Source organism: Neoarius graeffei, chromosome 1, assembly GCF_027579695.1.
Source record: "Neoarius graeffei isolate fNeoGra1 chromosome 1, fNeoGra1.pri, whole genome shotgun sequence".
NCBI lineage: Eukaryota > Metazoa > Chordata > Actinopteri > Siluriformes > Ariidae > Neoarius > Neoarius graeffei.
The window spans coordinates 43,423,214-43,441,270 of record NC_083569.1 but is presented as its reverse complement, the minus strand read 5'-3'; the positions used below and the strand labels follow the sequence as shown (position 1 = coordinate 43,441,270).

Genomic DNA, 18,057 nt, shown 5'->3' with positions numbered 1-18,057 from the left:
ATTACGAACATGGAGCAGCGGCAAGCCTTTGACACAGCGGTAGATGCTGTATTGAAAGCATTCAGCGGGAAGTTCTCATTGAAAACGGAGCAAAGAGCAGCCTTGGAGGTATTTATCTTCTTCCTGTTACTCAAGCAGTTTCCGTCGTGTCACATACGTCAGAGGAAAGAGTGGTGTGATTGGTTTAAGCTTCGTCATAGCCTTTTCTGGCTTCGACCATTAGCAAACTGAGGCATTTTAGGGAGGTGGGTCAACCACGCGCTTTGGGAAACGGTTGGGCTTAATATCTTTGCCAGACCAATGCTCGCAGAGCTTTGAAGTTGCGTTAGCCAGACTAAGTACTAAGGTAAAAACAATTGTAAAACAATGATGTGGTTTGAAACAGATGATGCCAACAGGTAATTGTAATCATGATTTGGTATAAAATCAGTATCCAGGAAAGGCCTAGTCTTTGAGGAGCAAAGATGGGCCGAGGATCTCCAGTTTGTCAACAATTGTGTGAGAAAATTATTGAAATGTTTAAAAACAATGTTCCTCAAAGAAAGATAGGAAGGGATTTGGATATTTTACCCTCTGTGGTGCATAATAGCATTAAATGATTCAAGGAATGGAGGAATTTTGGTGCATAAAGGGCAAGGGCACAAGCCTAAGCTGAACACCCATGATCTCTGATCCCTCAGACAGCACTGCATCAAGAACCATCATTCATCTATAGCTGATATAACCACATGGGCTCAGGATTATTTTGGCAAACCTTTGTCAAGCACTACAATACAGAGTTACATCCACAAATACCAGTTAAAACTTTACTGTGCAAAAAGGTAAAGTGTAAAGTAAAATGTAAAGTGTGTCCAGAAGCGCCGTCGGCTTGTCTGAGCTCAGAGGAATCTGGGATGGACCATCACATTGGAAATGTGTATTGTGGACAGATGAATCAATATTCCAAATCTTTTGTGTGTGTGTGTGTGTGTAAGAAATGAACATTTTGTGCTCTGAACCAAAGACAAAAAGGACCCTCCAAACCGTTACTAGCAACCATGCCAAAAGCCAGGGTGTCAGTGCCCTTGGCAAAGGTAACTTACACTTCGGTGATGGAGCATTAATACAGAAAGTACATTGAGATTTTGGAGCAGCACAAGTTGCCTTCAAGACGACATCTTTTCCAGTGAGATTTCAACAAAACAATGCAAAACCACATTCTGCACATGTTACAAAGGCATGGCTGTGGAAGAAGAGGGTGCCTGTCCCTTCTGTCCCCAATAGAGAATGTGTGGTGCATTTTGAAACAGACTATGACAACGATGACCCGAAACTGTTGCACAGCTTAAGATCTGTTTTCAGGAAGAATAGGACAAAATAACACCTAAAATGCTCCATCACTTGGTGTCTTCAGTCCCTCAACAACTTTTAAGTGTCATAAGAAGGAATGGAAACATTACAAAGTGGTAAATGGTCTTTATAAAGTGGTATGAAGTGGTCACATTCCATACTTTTTTCAGTCATGAGGTAAAACATCAAATAATGTGCCATTGTATTTTGAGTGCGATACAGGTCAAAAATGATTGACAAATCATTGTTTCCAGCTTTAATTTCAATTTCAACATACTCTCCCAACTTTTTCTGATTTGGGGTTGTACTTATAGTGTCCTCCATGATCGTCGCCCCCAGCTTGTAAAGATTAGTAAAAAGGGTTAGAAAAATCCACCTTTTGGTGAAGGATCCTCCTCTCACATCGAAAAAATGAGAAAAAGCCTACATTTAGTTGAAATAAATTTATTCAGAGAAGAACAAATCCCGCATCAAGAAATAATTATTTTAAACAAAAGCACGTGCTACTATTATTGGCACCCCTGGAAATTCTAGTGAATACAAAGTAACTGAAGCGTGTTTCCCATTTAAATTTATTTTAAGTTGATTGGAGCATGTAGGAATTTTCAAGCTGTAATCCATGACTTCCTGATTAACTGAGGTACAGATATGAGGTGACACAGGCCAAATTCCCTTAGTCATCCATTAACATGGGAAAGATAAGAGAACACACAAACCTAATGAGGGAGAAGTGTGTTGACCTTCAAAAGTCAGGGAATGGTAATTAAAAAAAATAGCTACTCACCTGAAAATGGCCATTTCTACTCATCTCATTATCTCTAGCCGCTTTATCCTGTTCTACAGGGTCGCAGGCAAGCTGCAGCCTATCCCAGCTGACTACGGGTGAAAGGCGGGGTACACCCTGGACAAGTCGCCAGGTCATCACAGGGCTGACACATAGACACAGACAACCATTCACACTCACATTCACACCTACGGTCAATTTAGAGTCACCAGTTAACCTAACCTGCATGTCTTTGGACTGTGGGGGAAACCAGAGCACACCCATGCAGACAACTTGCAAACTCCGCACAGAAAGGCCCTCGCCAGCCACGGGGCTCGAACCCAGACCTTCTTGCTATGAGGCGACAGCACTAACCATTACACCACCGTGCCGCCCACCATTTCTACTGTTAGGGTAATAATAAAAATATGGACACCAGCTGGAACTGTTACAAACCTGCCTGGAAAAGGACTCAAGTTTATCACCCCCCACATACAGTGAGGACATTCCAGTTGGTAAGAGAGGCAAAAAATCCCCAAGGATCACTGTTTGTGAATTACAAGAAAAAGTAAAATCTTGGGGTTTCCAAGTCTCCAAAACCACCATCAGACGCCACCTCCATGCCAAAGATTATTTGGAATATATGCCAGAAAAAAGCCTTTTCTGTCAGTTAACCACAAACGTAAGCACCTGAAGTTTGCGAAACGCTGCTACAACTCTGATTGAAACTGTGTTCTTTGGTCTGATGTAACATAAATGGAGCTTTTTGGCAATAAACACTCTGGTGGGTTTGGTGTAAAAAGAAGGATGGCTATAATGAAAAGAACCCAGTCTCAACTCTTAAATGTGGTGGAAGTTCTGTGATGTTTTGGGGCTGTTTTTCCACCAAAGGCCATGAAAACCTTGTTAGGGTGTGTGGCATCATGGACTCCATGAAATACCAGGACATTTAAAATCAAAATCTGTCCGCCTCTGCCAGGAAACTAAAACTGAGTCATCATTGGATCTCCTAGCAGGACTATGATCTGAAGCATATGTCCAAATCAACACAAAAATGGTTAGCTGATGACAGAATCAAGCTTCTGCCATGGCCATCTCAGTCACTTAACCTGAACCCCATTGAAAACCTATGGGATGAGCTGAACAGGAGAGTGCACAAGAGGGGGACTGGGACCCTGGATGATCTGGAGAGATTGTGTAAAGAGGAATGGGCTCAAATGCCCTGCTCTGTAGGAGACTCAGTGCTGTTTTACTGGCAGAGGGAGGTTGTACAAAGTATTAAATGCTGGGGTGACAATAATAGTGGCATATGTGCTTTTGTTGAAAATCATTATTTATTAATGATGTATTTGGTTTTCTCTGAATAAGCTTATTTCAATTAAAGGTTGGATTTTTCAGTGTGAGATGACACTACTTCACCAAAAGGTGAATTTTTCCTAATCCTTTTTACTAATATTTATAATCTTTACAAGAAGGGCCAATAATCTTGGAGGGCACTGCAATGCACCTGTCAGGTGAAACACAGCGTTCCTATTAGCAGTCCAGCTGCTAGGCCATTTATTTAAAAACAAACAAACCTTCGTTATACATAGAAGACATTCCTGAAAGCTTTCATCTCACAACATTGAGTGGGTTAGGAAAGTATTCAGACCCCTTCACTAATCACCACTTCACTAGTATAATCACAGGAGTCGATGGAGAGTTCCTTGGACTTCTTTGCTTGATTTTTGGTCTGCACTATTGAGTGAATTTGCCACAGGTGGACTCCAGTGTTCTAGAAACATCTCAAGATAATTAAAACAAAGAGGATGTACAGTATATGATGCTCCAGGAAGTTCGCCAAAAAAAAAATTTTTAAAACATGTTTTAACTTTGTGATTATGGATTTTGTGTGCAGGTTAATGCTTAAAAAGGATATATAAAACAACAAATTGTGCAGAAAGTGAAGGGGTATGAATACTTTCTGAACACTGTAATGTAGCAATAGTAGGTGACTGTATGGTTTTGAGTGGGTAAGCATTACCCTTTCCATCCAGCTTCAGGCAAGAGGTGGGGTACACCCTGGGCGAGGTCACCAATTTATTGCAGTGTTAACACAAACAACCTTCACAATTTAGAGTCTCCACTTGACCAAATCTTTGGACTGTGGGAGGAAACCAGAGCACGTGGAGGAAACCCACGCAGGCACAGGGAGAACATGCAAATTCCACACTGCAAAAATTAAAAATCTTAGGAAGTTTATTTGTCTATTTTCAAATCAAAACATCTAGCCACCCTTATTATAAGACATAATTGCCCAACAAGCAAAACCTCATTTAGCTAGAAAGGCTAGTTTTTAGACAGTCCATCTTGAAAATCTTGTATAGACAAAATGTCTTGAAAAAGTCTTATTTGGAGCACCTTTGAAAATAAAACAAGTTTTTTTTTAAAACAAGTAAGTACATTTTGAACATTTGTCAAATGCGGTTCATCTTGTTTCAAGAAAAAAAACCAAAGTACTATATGCTTGTTTTGGGAATAAATGAACTTTACTGAAATCTTTGAATCTAGTGCTCCCAAAATGCATTGTTGTGGCTCAGGTGGATAAGGTGCCATACCATAAATCTGGGGACCCAGGTTTGATTCTGACCTGTGGTCATGTCCCAATCTCTCCTGCTTATTTCCTGTCTCTACACTGTCCTATCCAATAAACGTGGAAAAGGCCCCCAAAAAATCTTTAAAAAAAATGACTTGAATGGCTAAATGTAAGAAGTACGATCTTGTTATAAGAACTATTTTGATTATTTTGAGTTAATCAGATCTCGCATAATAAGTTCCCCAATCTTATTTTGGAATTATTTCATCTAAAAACAGGTTAGATTTTTCATCTTACTTTAAGAAATCTTACCAAGTCAAATTTGACTAGTTCCATTGGCAGATTTTTTTCACCTCATTCAAGCAAATATGCTTTGTTTTAATCTTTTATTTCTTATTTTTGAAAGGCCATTTTTTGCAGTGCAAGCAGAAAGACCCCAAGTGGCCTCGAGGTTTGAACCCAGAAACTTCTTCCTGTGAGACAGTGCCACCCCACTACCCTTCCCAACCATTATTAATTTTATTTTTGATGAAGGGTTGTACAGTGTGAATAGGGACACACAAGCAGGAGAAGCAACTCCTTTACTTGCAGTTCATTATAGTCCTATGGCTGGACACCTGGTAGGTGGTTTGACTATGGTAGATTGCTCCTGAGTGTATGCGAATGTATGCAAATGCATGTGAATGTTGCTCTGTGGTGGACTAGCATCCCAGGGTGTGTTCCTGCCTTGCGCACAGTCCTGGGTTTCAGCACCAGTGTCACAATATCAGTAACCATTTGAAATCACTGCATGCACATGTAAGCATTTTTTTTGTTTTGTTTTGTTTGTGCTTATGGCCTGGGCAGGGTAAATTTGAAATATTAACATGAAGCTATAAGTGGACTTTTTTTCTTCAGGTATCAGACATTGCAGCAAGAATTGCAGCTCTGAAAAATGCTGGCCTTAATGTAACACCACAGACACGTTTTTCCAAGGTCAGAACAAGACAAAGTACCATGCCAGTGTCTCAGGCATTTGACACATTTGTGCAGCAGTAACACTGCTCATGTTCACACACTCACACACACATACCCAGTGAAATATATATCATTTTTTATTGCAGCCACAAACCATAGATTCATCTCGCCAGCACCGCCGCCGCCTGCCAGCGCCTCCAACGCAAGGTAAGAGCCAAAGCATCAAACTGTCCCAGGAGCTCTACATCATGTCTGATTACTTTCAGAATACTTTTTGTCACACAAAGACACTAACAAACAAAAAAGAATACCCCCATAAGGAACATACAACATCTGTCAGTGTATGTAGTAGTCTTTTATAATTCGTCTTTTTTCATGTGTCTATTTTTAGGTAAAAAGACATAGTGAGGACTGGAGCTCAGAAAGCATCACTTTACAGCCAAACAAGCAGAACCTCTGTGCCTTTAGTCAGTGAACTACAGCCCCAGACAACCTTTGCCATTAGCCGTAACCAAAATCACTGCACTGTATGATGACTAGGTTCCAGAAGATACAATTATTGTGGGCCAACGTACTGATGAATGGTCAAAATGTAAAACAAAAAAACTCAAAACAAAATTAAAAAAAGGAACAAAAATCATTGTGTAAAATTCCATATATTACAGTGGGTTATTTATGCACTATTCACTGACATAAGCGATAATAATTTGTTGATCTTGTGCCATATACATTTGGAAGATTATAAACTGTACTTATGGATAATTTTATTTCAAATTGAGATAAATTTATTATTTGGTGGTAACATCAAAAGCTTAAAGTCTATTCATTTTATTGAAACTCATTCTACAAGAAACAAAGCCAGTCTAAATATATTTTTTTTCATACCACAATTTCTCAGAGCATTATTAACAAATCATGGACATGTCTGTCTAATTTGCTCTTGTTTATTCCTCAAGTAAAGCCTTCTAGAGAAATAAATGAACTGGAATCACACCCAAGGAATCATACATTAAAATTTAAAATGTGTAATGATTTAGTATGTATTAAATTCCTTTATGTAACATTATATCAGTGCTGCATGCTCTAAGTGTATGGAGAATAGTGTGTGTGTGTGTGTGTGTGTGTGTGTGTGTGTGTGTGTGTGTGTGTACACAATGGAAGAGAATTTCCTAATTGTTTTCCATTACTAAAAAAAAAATCTATGTAGTGCAAATAAATTCTTTGACACCCAACAAACATTTATTTAATTTTCAAAATATCAAATCAATATTTCTGCAATTCTGTCACTACTGATTTGTGTCAGCATATGTTAGAATAATTAAAACAAACAAACAAACAAAACAAAAACAGTTGACTGGATATATAGTAACTGAGACATGTTTCTTTTCCAGTCTCTTTCCAGAATGAGTGCAATGCATGTCAGTGATGTCCCACAGCAAGGAATCTTTCTTTTTGGTCAGGCACAATGAAGCCATCTCTTTGATATGTTGTAATTGAACTCTCTCGTCGATCTGCAATGACTAAGCTGTCCTTAGGCTCTATTAAAATTAAGCCTTCTTTGTCTCGTCCAATAACCTCCACTTCAGCATAGGCTGGGTGGCCAGAACCTCGCCGAAATTTCATCACAGGCCAATGTGTTGGCCGTTTCTGAACACACAGGAAAATAGAGTTGTTTTACACAGGAAAAGTAAAATGTTCGTAGTAGTTAAGCTGTCCTTTACTAACTACCAAATGAACACATTTAAAAAGTACATCTAGTCCTTGCCATTGGCATAATTTATTATTTAAAATATGCAAAAAATTAAACTTGCTAAAAAAAGTGTTTATGTGCTGACCTTGATAAAGAAGAGACTGGCACTGGAGGTGGGATGGTGGTACATGTAGACTGTAGCCAGTACTGCAGCCATCAGCAGCAGCACGATGAGGAGGATGCTAACAAGCAGACCAGTCTGCAGCCTTTCACTTTGCCTACCTGCCCTCTCTGCCTCAGGGGCTGTCAGAACAAACACCACCAAACAATCCTCAAGCACCTATCATATGCTGTATGGTCTTAATAATAATAATAATTTTATTTATATACAGTATTAGTATAACTACAGAGATGATTATAGGAAATCACGTGTGCTGATTGGTTGAGAAATGTGAACTATTTCTCAATAATCACCTCGAGCGACTCAGCAAAATGGTGCCAATCGCTTTGTCACCGCAAGTGAGGAAGAATTACAAATGATGAAAGAAAATGCTGTTCCTAAAAGCACTAAAGATGCTACAAAGTTTGGTCTAAAACTATTCAAAGGTACAGTAAGGTGGAATTGTAATTTATTTTATCTAGTTCAAAACAAAGTATTTTATGTGAGTCGGCATAGATAAGTGACAAGTCTGCGCCGCACCATTATTACATTTCCATGTTGCTTTTGAAGTTTGAAATAAATAACTTTTCAATACTATTTTTAATTTTATTTTTAAATAATCACCTGTGTATTTATACTAAGACGATTATCTGCCACAGGCTCAGTGAATATCAGTCAATAATAATCTTGACTTCATCTCGGTTATTATTCACCGATATTCACGTCACCTTTGGCGAATAATTGTTAAGTAGTGTTCATATATGAATTGAACCTCAGCATGCTAAAATAGAAAAATTATGGTCATTAAATAAAGAAAAAATACAAAAGAAGAAGGAGCACGTAAATAAAACAAATTCATAAAAACAAATGGAGGTAATTAAAGGGTCAGTGATGAATTGAATCAGGATGATTTCTTATGTTCAGTCTCAAATGTGAACAGACCATTAATTCTGGACCATTAATTCCTCAATAAACAATGACAAAAACATCCATCCATTATCTATACTACTTATCCACTGAAGGCTACAAGGGAAACTGGAGCCAATCCCAGCTGACTTCAGGCAAGAGGCAAGGTACACCCCGGGCAGGTCTCCAATCTACAGACCCCTTGCACATGATGTCATGCATCATGTGATAATTTCACCTGGGGGGGCAAACAAGCACCATCTTTCCTATAAGCAAGGCTTAATCTGTCTTAAATATGGTTCATTTTTTCCACTGTTTTGGGTTGTTCAAATCGAGAAATAGATAAAAAGTATTACCATCTCCCTGCTATCAAGAAAAATGTTAACAAAGAGAAGCAAATGCTTCAAAAACAATGAAGAAATGAGTAGTTAAAGAGAATACGACAAGAGGCTCTAAGCCTGAAAACTCCAGAGAAATTCGCGAATACTCGCATTTGTAGTGATCATTTTATTTCAGGTAAGAACTTGTATTTAAAAAAAATAGAAAGTCATAAGTGAGTATGGAAGAGTTTGCTTAAGAATCTCATTTTATTTCTGTTCACATTTGAGTTAGTTTCTTCATGAAAGTATTTGATTTTCTTATAGGTGAACCAGCTTCCTTATCCATCCATCCATCCATCCATCCATCCATTATCTGTAGCCGCTTATCCTGTTCTACAGGGTCACAGGCAAGCTGGAGCCTATCCCAGCTGACTATGGGTGAGAGGCAGGGTACACCCTGGACAAGTTGCCTGGTTATCCAGTTTCCTTATTTGACACAGAAATCTCAGATTGGGCACCAAACAAACAACTCGGACATAACTCAGTAAAAACAACAACAACAACAAGGAGTGGCATGCATGATATATCCTGAAAGAACAGAAGAGATTAAGAGCAGAGAGCACTGAAGCTTTGCTTCTGTTATCAAAGGAACCCAGTCCTGTGCAAAATGCCACCATGGAGCCATAGTGTAGTAATGAACCCCCAGTTCTACACAAACACACTGAACTTTACAACAGCTGCATGCATGTAAAATGGAAATAAATTGATTAAGGTAGGAAAAACTATTTTGGATAAAATTGCTATTGCCCATTACACATTCAATCTGTGTGACTCAGGTATGCCTTTTGAATCGAGAATAAATGAAGAGGGAACTGAACATTAACCATTTACTGAAATTATTATTACAAGGGTGATTATAGTTACTATATGACTACAGCTACAACTGGAATGTGCTAATTCTGTTAGCATTTGTAATTATTGTACCATTCACTGTTAGATAAAATTAAATCTTACAATACTGTCTGAAAGTCTAGAGCAAGATATTTTGTTATTTTAAAAAAATAACACTTCAGATATTGTTTTAACAATAATAAGTCTCACTGTATAAATGATGGAGTGCAAATAGCTCTGTAACTAAATGCTCTTGGGGTTGTTGAGATATTGAGGGCCGGGAATAGCTTACCATCCAGCCCACAGTTCAGGTCAGAGTCCTTTGAGAGGAAATGCTTTGGCTTTCGCAGCATTCTGTTCCCAAAAGCTGATGTTGGGAAAAAGTCTTTAAACAAAGAAAGTTTTCTTGCTTTTGTAGTTTAACTGTTATTCCATGTCGGGACTCTTCGGAAGAAAGAAGGTATATTCCAACATCTATGTAGGTAATGCTAGGCCACAAATCTACACCATCACTCCAATTGTTTTGAGGAATTTTGTACGGATCAGAACCCCCAATAAACTCTAAGTTCCGCGTATATCTATCCTTTGCTTCTTTCTGACTTAGATTATCCAAGTAATCCGGTAGTAAAGATTTTTTAGCTGTAGTTTTCTTCAGACAACAGCAACAGACACCAGACATTTTCGCTTGGCTTAAGAATGTGAACAGTATGTCAACAAAGTTTGCTTGTCCCCCAAGATAAGGGTAGCGACAGTTGCTAACGTAAATGTGACGTCAGTGCAAGGGGTCTATTGCAGGGCTAACACAGAGATGAACAGCCATTTACACTCACATTCGCAATTTCGAGTAGCCAGTTGACCTAATCTGTATGCCTTTGGAGTGTGAGAGGAAACCAGAGCACCCAGATGAAACCCATGCAGGCACAGGGATCACATGCAAATTCCACACAGAAAGGCCCCAATCAGCCACAAGGTTCAAACCCGGAACCTTCTTGCTATGAGACAACAGTGTTAAACACTGCGCCACCACACAGCCATTATAAAAACAGACCAAAAAGTCTAAATCGTACTGATTCTGTTAGTACTGATAATTTGTGTAACATTTTCACAGATTTATTCAGTTGTATTTCATGCTGAGACCTTACCACAAAGTCACATGACCACCATTTGGTGTGGTATTTTACAATACCAGCATTTTATAAATCTACCATTGTCCCTTTGTCTCTATGTGTCCCTTTACTCACCTCACCTTGTACACGTTAGACTTTTTTGAGTATTTTAGTTCTATCTGCATAGAAGCTTATGACTACAGTCGGAGCTGAACGTACCCTGTTCTCCAAAGCTGGTGATAGACTTCAGTTAACTTTTAAATTTTTCAGTTACTTGTGAATTCTTTGTGCATGGCGCTGGTCTCTCAGTCGATGCATTGAACGATGTTGTCCTTGAACTAAGCTCCTTTTCTCACATTGGTTGCCATCTAATGGACTGCTGGCCTGTGATATCCACCACTAGATTAATCGAGTGGATTTCCCCTCATCATACTGCCCTCACACTGCTGAGCTTATGAAGTTCATGAGTTCCAGGGATATAGTCCTGTCTGAAAGTACTGGAACAGTGTTTTTATTTTTTTGCTATACACTGATGGCATTTGTATTTGAGATCAAAAGATGAATATGAGACAACAGATTAGAACTTTATCTTTAATTTCCTGATATTTACATCAAGATATGTTACACAACTTAGAGCATGGCACATTTGGTGGCAGACCAAACAATTTTTTGATATGCAAAAGTATAAGAACTAGTCTTAAAGTAAATGAAAGTAAATAACACTTAACATTTGGTTCCATATCCCTTGGTGCATCAAGCTGGTGACCTACTGGCATCACCAAACTGTTGCATTCTTCACTTGTGATGCTTTTACAGGCTTTTACCACAGCTTCTTTCAGTTCTTTGTTTTTGCGGGTTTAATCCCTTCAGTCTCCTCTTCAGGAGGTGAAATGCACGCCTAATTAGGTTAAGGTCTGGTGATTGACTCTAACCTTCCACTTTTTCCTCTGATGAAGTCCTTTCTTGTGTTGGCAGTATGTTTTGGGTCATTGTCTTGCTGCATGATGATATTCCTCCTAATTAGATTGGATGTGTTTTTCTGTAAATTGGCAGACAGAATGTTGCTGTAGCTTTCTGAATTCATTCTGCTGCTACCATCATAAGTTACAGCATCAATAAAGATTAATGAGCCTGTTTCAGAAGCAGCCATGCAAACCCAAGCCATGACACTACCTGCACTGTGCTTGACTGATAAGCTAAAATGTTTAGATCATGAGCAGATCCTTTCTTTTTCCACACTTTGTCCTTTCTGTCACTTTGGTAGAGGTCAGTCTTGGTTCCAGAACTTTTGTGGCTCATCACCGTATTTATTTTCAAATCCCAGTCTGGCTTTCTGATTCTTCCTGCCAAGGGTGGATTGCATCTTGTGATATGACCTCTATATTTCTGCTCTAAAATTCTTCTTTGAACAGTGGATTGTGATTCCTTCACCCCTGCCCTGTGAAGATTGTTGATGTCACTGACTGTTGTTTTTGTGTTTTTTTCACAGCTCTCGCAATGTTCCTGTCATCAACTGCTGTTGTTCTGGTTGTTAGTACACCAGTGGTTTCTCTCTTTTTCTGGACATTCCAATTTTTTTTGTATTAGCTATGCCCAATGGGTGGCATGGTGGTGTAAGTGGTTAGCACTGTTGCCTCTCAGCAAGAAGGTTCTGGGTTTGAGGCCAGCGGCCAATGGGGCCTTTCTGTGTGGAGTTTGCATGTTCTCTCCATGTCTGCGTGGGTTTCCTCCGGGTGCACCGGTTTCCCCCATAGTCCAAAGACATGCAGGTTAGGCTAATTGGTGGCTCTAAATTGTCCATAGGTGTGAATGTGAGTGTGAATGGTTGAGAGGAGAAAACCTCTATAATAATTCAGTAGAAGGCAACTGGAAACCACTACTGTAATGTTCCCTAGACACTTCAATGGCTGAACCTGTCAGAGTGGCCACACCACTGTAGTGATATGCCAAAATGGATGGATGGATGCCCAATGCTTGTGCAATCTCTGATAGATTTTCCCTCTTTTCCCAGCTTCAAAATAGCTTTTGTTTCTCACATAGACAGCTCTCTATTTCAAGCAAAAGGTGTCATGTTTACATTGGTTAATGCTATATATCAGGAAATTAAAGCCAAAATTCTTATCTGTCATATCATATTGGGGTTTTGATCTCAAATTACTTCAGTGTATTGCAAAAACAAAATAATTGACCTTGCTGTTCCAATACTTTAGCAAGGGACTTTATACAGATATGAGGGAATTTCCCTAGTTTTTCCCCATATCAGTGCTGACTGGGGCCTCCCTCAGTATTTCTCAAATTAGCCTTAAGGCCTCTGCATGCTCTTGCGACAAGGCTTTCGCAGATAGCTTTTCGCAGACAGTTGTAATTTATCGTTGAGCGGGGAGTAATAGGCGTGTGCAATGTTATTCACCGCCACAACGCAAGGGGGCGCGAAGTCGCGAAATCGCTAGGAGTAGTTGGTGGGTGTGGTTAGTGGAGTGTTTATCCTCCGGTTACTTATAATGACTAGAACTGGAGTCGTATAGATGTATGTACTTCCTCACTTCCTCGATCAACCGCTCTTCGTGCTGCTCCATCTTCGCTCGTGTTTTTAAAAATGGCGGTCGTGAAAACAAAACAAACCGGGAAAGTAGGGAAGCGGAAGTGCGTGTACAGCGGATGTAGAGTGGACCAATCAGAGCCCTCTTGTCTGCGACGCTGTCTGTAAGGCTTCTGCGGTGGTCACAATTTTTGGGAGGTGCGCACAGAGCGTCTGCGAAGGTGGGGGGGCTACGCAGACACTGTCTGCGACGCTATCTGCGAGGACTGGGTTGTCAGCATAAATTGGCCTTTAGGGGCTGCTTTGTCTGGGTTAGTGGATCATAGCTAAATCACTTGTGGTTAAACTACATTGTTGACTGGATCACTGACATCAGACTAACAATGGAGCCAAGCTCTCTTTCTTTTCTTTTTTTTATTATTGGGCTCATTTTTTAGTTTATTTTTGTGTTGCTTACTATCTGAAGAAGTTGATTATACACATAGTTTTGCCTCCAAGTGAATAACAAGTTGTAGTACAGGCTTTTCATTTCTGTGGTCAGTGCCTGGGTTGGAAGAATGGAAGCTGAGGGCAGGCATAATTCCTGTGCCCATCCCTTAGCATTGATCTTCTCAGACAAGAACTTGAAGAAGCCAAGAAAGACCTTGGAGTTTCTTTCCAAGCATAAGAATGACCTAGCATCAGATGTAGAGTGCTCAGACAACGTTTTGATGGTCAGGTATGCCAATCACTAGGGCAGCATGAGATCAGATAGTGCTCTTTGCTTGGCAAGGAAGCTACTCAAGTGGGCCCACACGTAATTAGGCTCACCAAGAGCAACTCACCATGGCCAATAGGCTGGCCCCTGCTGCAGCATGCCACTCTATGAGAAGCATCTCCTTGTCTCGGGCAGTACTCAGTACCACTCAGTACCATCACCACACACATATTTCAGATTCTATATCCAAGCACCTTTCCCATCAGTCCGACAGAGAGTTGCTTCCTCATGACATTTTGGTATAGGTTCATCAATTTAGGAGGGGTGAAATAGACTGCAAGTTATGATTGTATCTGTGAGTCTATGAACACTGCAAAACTGATATCAATCCCAGTCACTCAGAACCAGTACCAACTGGTGAGAAGGTTCCAGGGACAGATCACAAGTGATATGGTGTTTTATAGTAAAATAATGTCACCAAATGACTTTGTAGTAAAGTTTCAGCAAGTGTGCACAAAAGAAGATATCCAGGTGTTTAAACATTGCCCCTGTTAGGTAGATCCACAGTCACATACATAACTAGCATTTTTATGGACCAAATTTTTCAAGGGTATTTATTTATTTGTAAAACAAAACAATATAGCAAGCTTTTTAGATGGATAGAGACACTTCAGTGAAACACTTACGTCGGTCTTCAGTCAAAGGAAGTGCAATCTTTGTGTCTTCTGCAGAGAAGAGCAAAACAGATCAAAACAACGTATAACGGACTCATTTTTACACTGAGTATCTCGTAGCTTTATGTCTCTAGTTCTGATGCAAAAATAACATTTCATACTGAGGGCAAATACAACCCCTCATCAGAAAAAGTTGGGACGGTAAAGAAAATGCAGAAAAAAAAACAATGATTTCTAAATTTACTTTGCCTTGTATTTCACTGCAGACAGTCTGAACCCAAGGTATTTCATGTTTTGTCTGATCAACTTCATTTCATTTGTTAATATACATCCATTCCTGCGTTTCAGGCCTGCAACACATTCCAAAAAAATTGGAGCAATTTAGGGACAGTAATGAGGTAAAACAATTAAATAATGATGTGGTTTGAAACAGGTGATGTCAGAAGATGATTGTAACCATGATTTGGTAGAAAATCAGTATCCAGGAAAGGCCTAGTCTCTGAGGAGCAAAGATGGGCCGGGGATCTCCAGTTTGTCAACAAATGCTTGAGAAAATTATTGAAATGTTTAAAAACAACTTCTCAAAGAAAGATATGAAGGGAGTTGAATATTTCACTCTCTATGGTGTGTAATATCATTAAATGATTCAAAGAATCTGGAAGAATTTTGGTGTGTAAAGAAGCCAAGCCAAGTCAAGCAGCCTTTATTTGTCACATGTACACTCAAGCACAGACTTAAGCACACAGTGAAATTTAACCTAGGCATTTAACCCACCTGAAGCAGTGAACACACACATGCACACAGAAGTGAGCAATGAGCACACACACACATACCCAGAGCAGTGGGCAGCTATGCTACAGCACCCGGGGAGCAGTTGGGGGTTAGGTGCCTTGCTCAAGGGCATTTCAGCCCAACCTCAGGCCATGGCTGCCCCATGTTAACCTCACCGCATGCCTCTGAACTGTGGGGGAAACCGGAGCACCTGGAGGAAACCCACACAGACATGGGGAGAACATGGAAACCCAGAACCTTCTTGCTATGTTGTGACAGTGCTAACCACTACACCACCATGCTGCCCATAAAGGCCAAGGGCCCAAGCCTAAGCTGAACACCTGTGATCTCCTGTCATGGTATGGGGTTGTGTCAGTGCCCTTGGCAAAGGTAACTTACACTTCTGTGATGGCAGCATTAATGCATAAAACGACACTGAGATTTTGGAACAAGATATGCTACCTTCAAGACAACATCTTTTCTAGGGATATTACAACAAGACAATGCAAAACCACATTCTTCACACATTACAAAGGCATGGCTGTGGAAGAAGACGGTGCCTGTCCCCGCTGTCCCCAGTAGAGAATGTATGGTGAATTTTGAAATGAAAAATATGACAATGACGACCCTGTACTGTTGCACACCTTAAGACCTGTTTGCAGGAAGAATGGGACAAAATAACACATGAAACGCTTCATCACTTGGTGTTTTCAGTCCCTCAGCAACTTTTAAGTGTCATGAGAAGGAATGGTAACATTACAAAGTAGTAAATGCATTATCATCCCAACTTTTTTAAATGTGTTGCAAGAAAAAAAAATTGAAATGTGTTTATTTTGGAAAAAAAAATCATGAGTTAAAACATCAAATAATGTGCTGTTGTAATGTTCTGAGTGCAATACAGGTCAAACATTATTCACAAATCATTGTTTTCAGTTTTACTTTAAATTTTAACATACTGTCCCAACTTTTTTCTGATTTGGGGCTTGTATTATATATGATGTATATAAAATTGTATTCCATCCTTTTTACTTCCCCTATTCCTACAACCCCAATTCCAAAAAAGTTGGGACAAAGCACAAATTGTAAATAAAAACGGAATGCAATAATTTACAAATCTCAAAAACTGATATTGTATTCACAATAGAACATAGACAACATATCAAATGTCGAAAGTGAGACATTTTGAAATTTCATGCCAAATATTGGCTCATTTGAAATTTCATGACAGCAACACATCTCAAAAAAGTTGGGACAGGGGCAATAAGAGGCTGGAAAAGTTAAAGGTACAAAAAAGGAACAGCTGGAGAACCAAATTACAACTCATTAGGTCAATTGGCAATAGGTCATTAACATGACTGGGTATAAAAAGAGCATCTTGGAGTGGCAGCGGCTCTCAGAAATAAAGATGGGAAGAGGATCACCAATCCCCCTAATTCTGCGCCGACAAATAGTGGAGCAATATCAGAAAGGAGTTCAACAGTGTAAAATTGCAAAGAGTTTGAACATATCATCATCTACAGTGCATAATATCATCAAAAGATTCAGAGAATCTGGAAGAATCTCTGCGCGCAAGGGTCAAGGCCGGAAAACCATACTGGGTGCCCGTGATCTTCGGGCCCTTAGACGGCACTGCATCACATACAGGCATGCTTCTGTATTGGAAATCACAAAATGGGCTCAGGAATATTTCCAGAGAACATTATCTGTGAACACAATTCACCGTGCCATCCGCCGTTGCCAGCTAAAACTCAATAGTTCAAAGAAGAAGCCGTATCTAAACATGATCCAGAAGCACAGACGTCTTCTCTGGGCCAAGGCTCATTTAAAATGGACTGTGGCAAAGTGGAAAACTGTTCTGTGGTCAGACGAATCAAAATTTGAAGTTCTTTATGGAAATCAGGGACGCCGTGTCATTCGGACTAAAGAGGAGAAGGACGACCCAAGTTGTTATCAGCGCTCAGTTCAGAAGCCTGCATCTCTGATGGTATGGGGTTGCATTAGTGCATGTGGCATGGGCAGCTTACACATCTGGAAAGGCACCATCAATGCTGAAAGGTATATTCAGGTTCTAGAGCAACATATGCTCCCATCCAGACGACGTGTCTTTCAGGGAAGACCTTGCATTTTCCAACATGACAATGCCAAACCACATACTGCATCAATTACAGCATCATGGCTGCGTAGAAGAAGGGTCCGGGTACTGAACTGGCCAGCCTGCAGTCCAGATCTTTCACCCATAGAAAGCATTTGGCGCATCATAAAACGGAAGATACGACAAAAAAGACCTGAGACAGTTGAGCAACTAGAATCCTACATTAGACAAGAATGGGTTAACATTCCTATCCCTAAACTTGACAAACTTGTCTCCTCAGTCCCCAGACGTTTACAGACTGTTGTAAAGAGAAAAGGGGATGTCTCACAGTGATAAACATGGCCTTGTCCCAACTTTTTTGAGATGTGTTGTTGTCATGAAATTTAAAATCATCTAATTTTTCTCTTTAAATGATACATTTTCTCAGTTTAAACATTTGATATGTCATCTATGTTCTATTCTGAATAAAATATGGAATTTTGAAACTTCCACATCATTGCATTCCGTTTTTATTTACAATTTGTACTTTGTCCCAACTTTTTTGGAATCGGGGTTGTAATTTACAGGCCCAACTTGGAGTTTTATTA

The 18,057-nt window shown here is 39.7% G+C and overlaps 2 protein-coding genes across 7 annotated transcripts in view; one reads left to right on the top strand and one right to left on the bottom strand.

Annotated features, from left to right (window-relative positions):
- The window catches only part of myripa (myosin VIIA and Rab interacting protein a), an 84,729-nt gene extending 77,882 nt beyond the window's left edge, over nucleotides 1-6,847 (top strand). For 5 of the 6 annotated variants that reach the window (XM_060932191.1, XM_060932183.1, XM_060932174.1 and 2 more), the window contains exons 14-16: nucleotides 5,565-5,642; nucleotides 5,771-5,831; nucleotides 6,016-6,847. In XM_060932191.1, the coding sequence (XP_060788174.1) occupies nucleotides 5,565-5,642; nucleotides 5,771-5,831; nucleotides 6,016-6,029 (153 nt within the window). In that variant the 3' untranslated portion in view covers nucleotides 6,030-6,847. The remainder of the gene's footprint in view (nucleotides 1-5,564; nucleotides 5,643-5,770; nucleotides 5,832-6,015) is intronic. The other variant, XM_060932199.1, reaches the window with a different exon arrangement.
- A 94-nt stretch (nucleotides 6,848-6,941) lies between these two features.
- The window catches only part of plxdc2a (plexin domain containing 2a), a 98,819-nt gene continuing 87,703 nt past the window's right edge, over nucleotides 6,942-18,057 (bottom strand). Inside the window, exons 24-26 of the mRNA XM_060919069.1 lie at nucleotides 14,620-14,658; nucleotides 7,460-7,617; nucleotides 6,942-7,271 (exon numbers count right to left, since the gene is read on the bottom strand). Of these exons, the coding sequence (XP_060775052.1) occupies nucleotides 7,044-7,271; nucleotides 7,460-7,617; nucleotides 14,620-14,658 (425 nt within the window). The 3' untranslated portion in view covers nucleotides 6,942-7,043. The remainder of the gene's footprint in view (nucleotides 7,272-7,459; nucleotides 7,618-14,619; nucleotides 14,659-18,057) is intronic.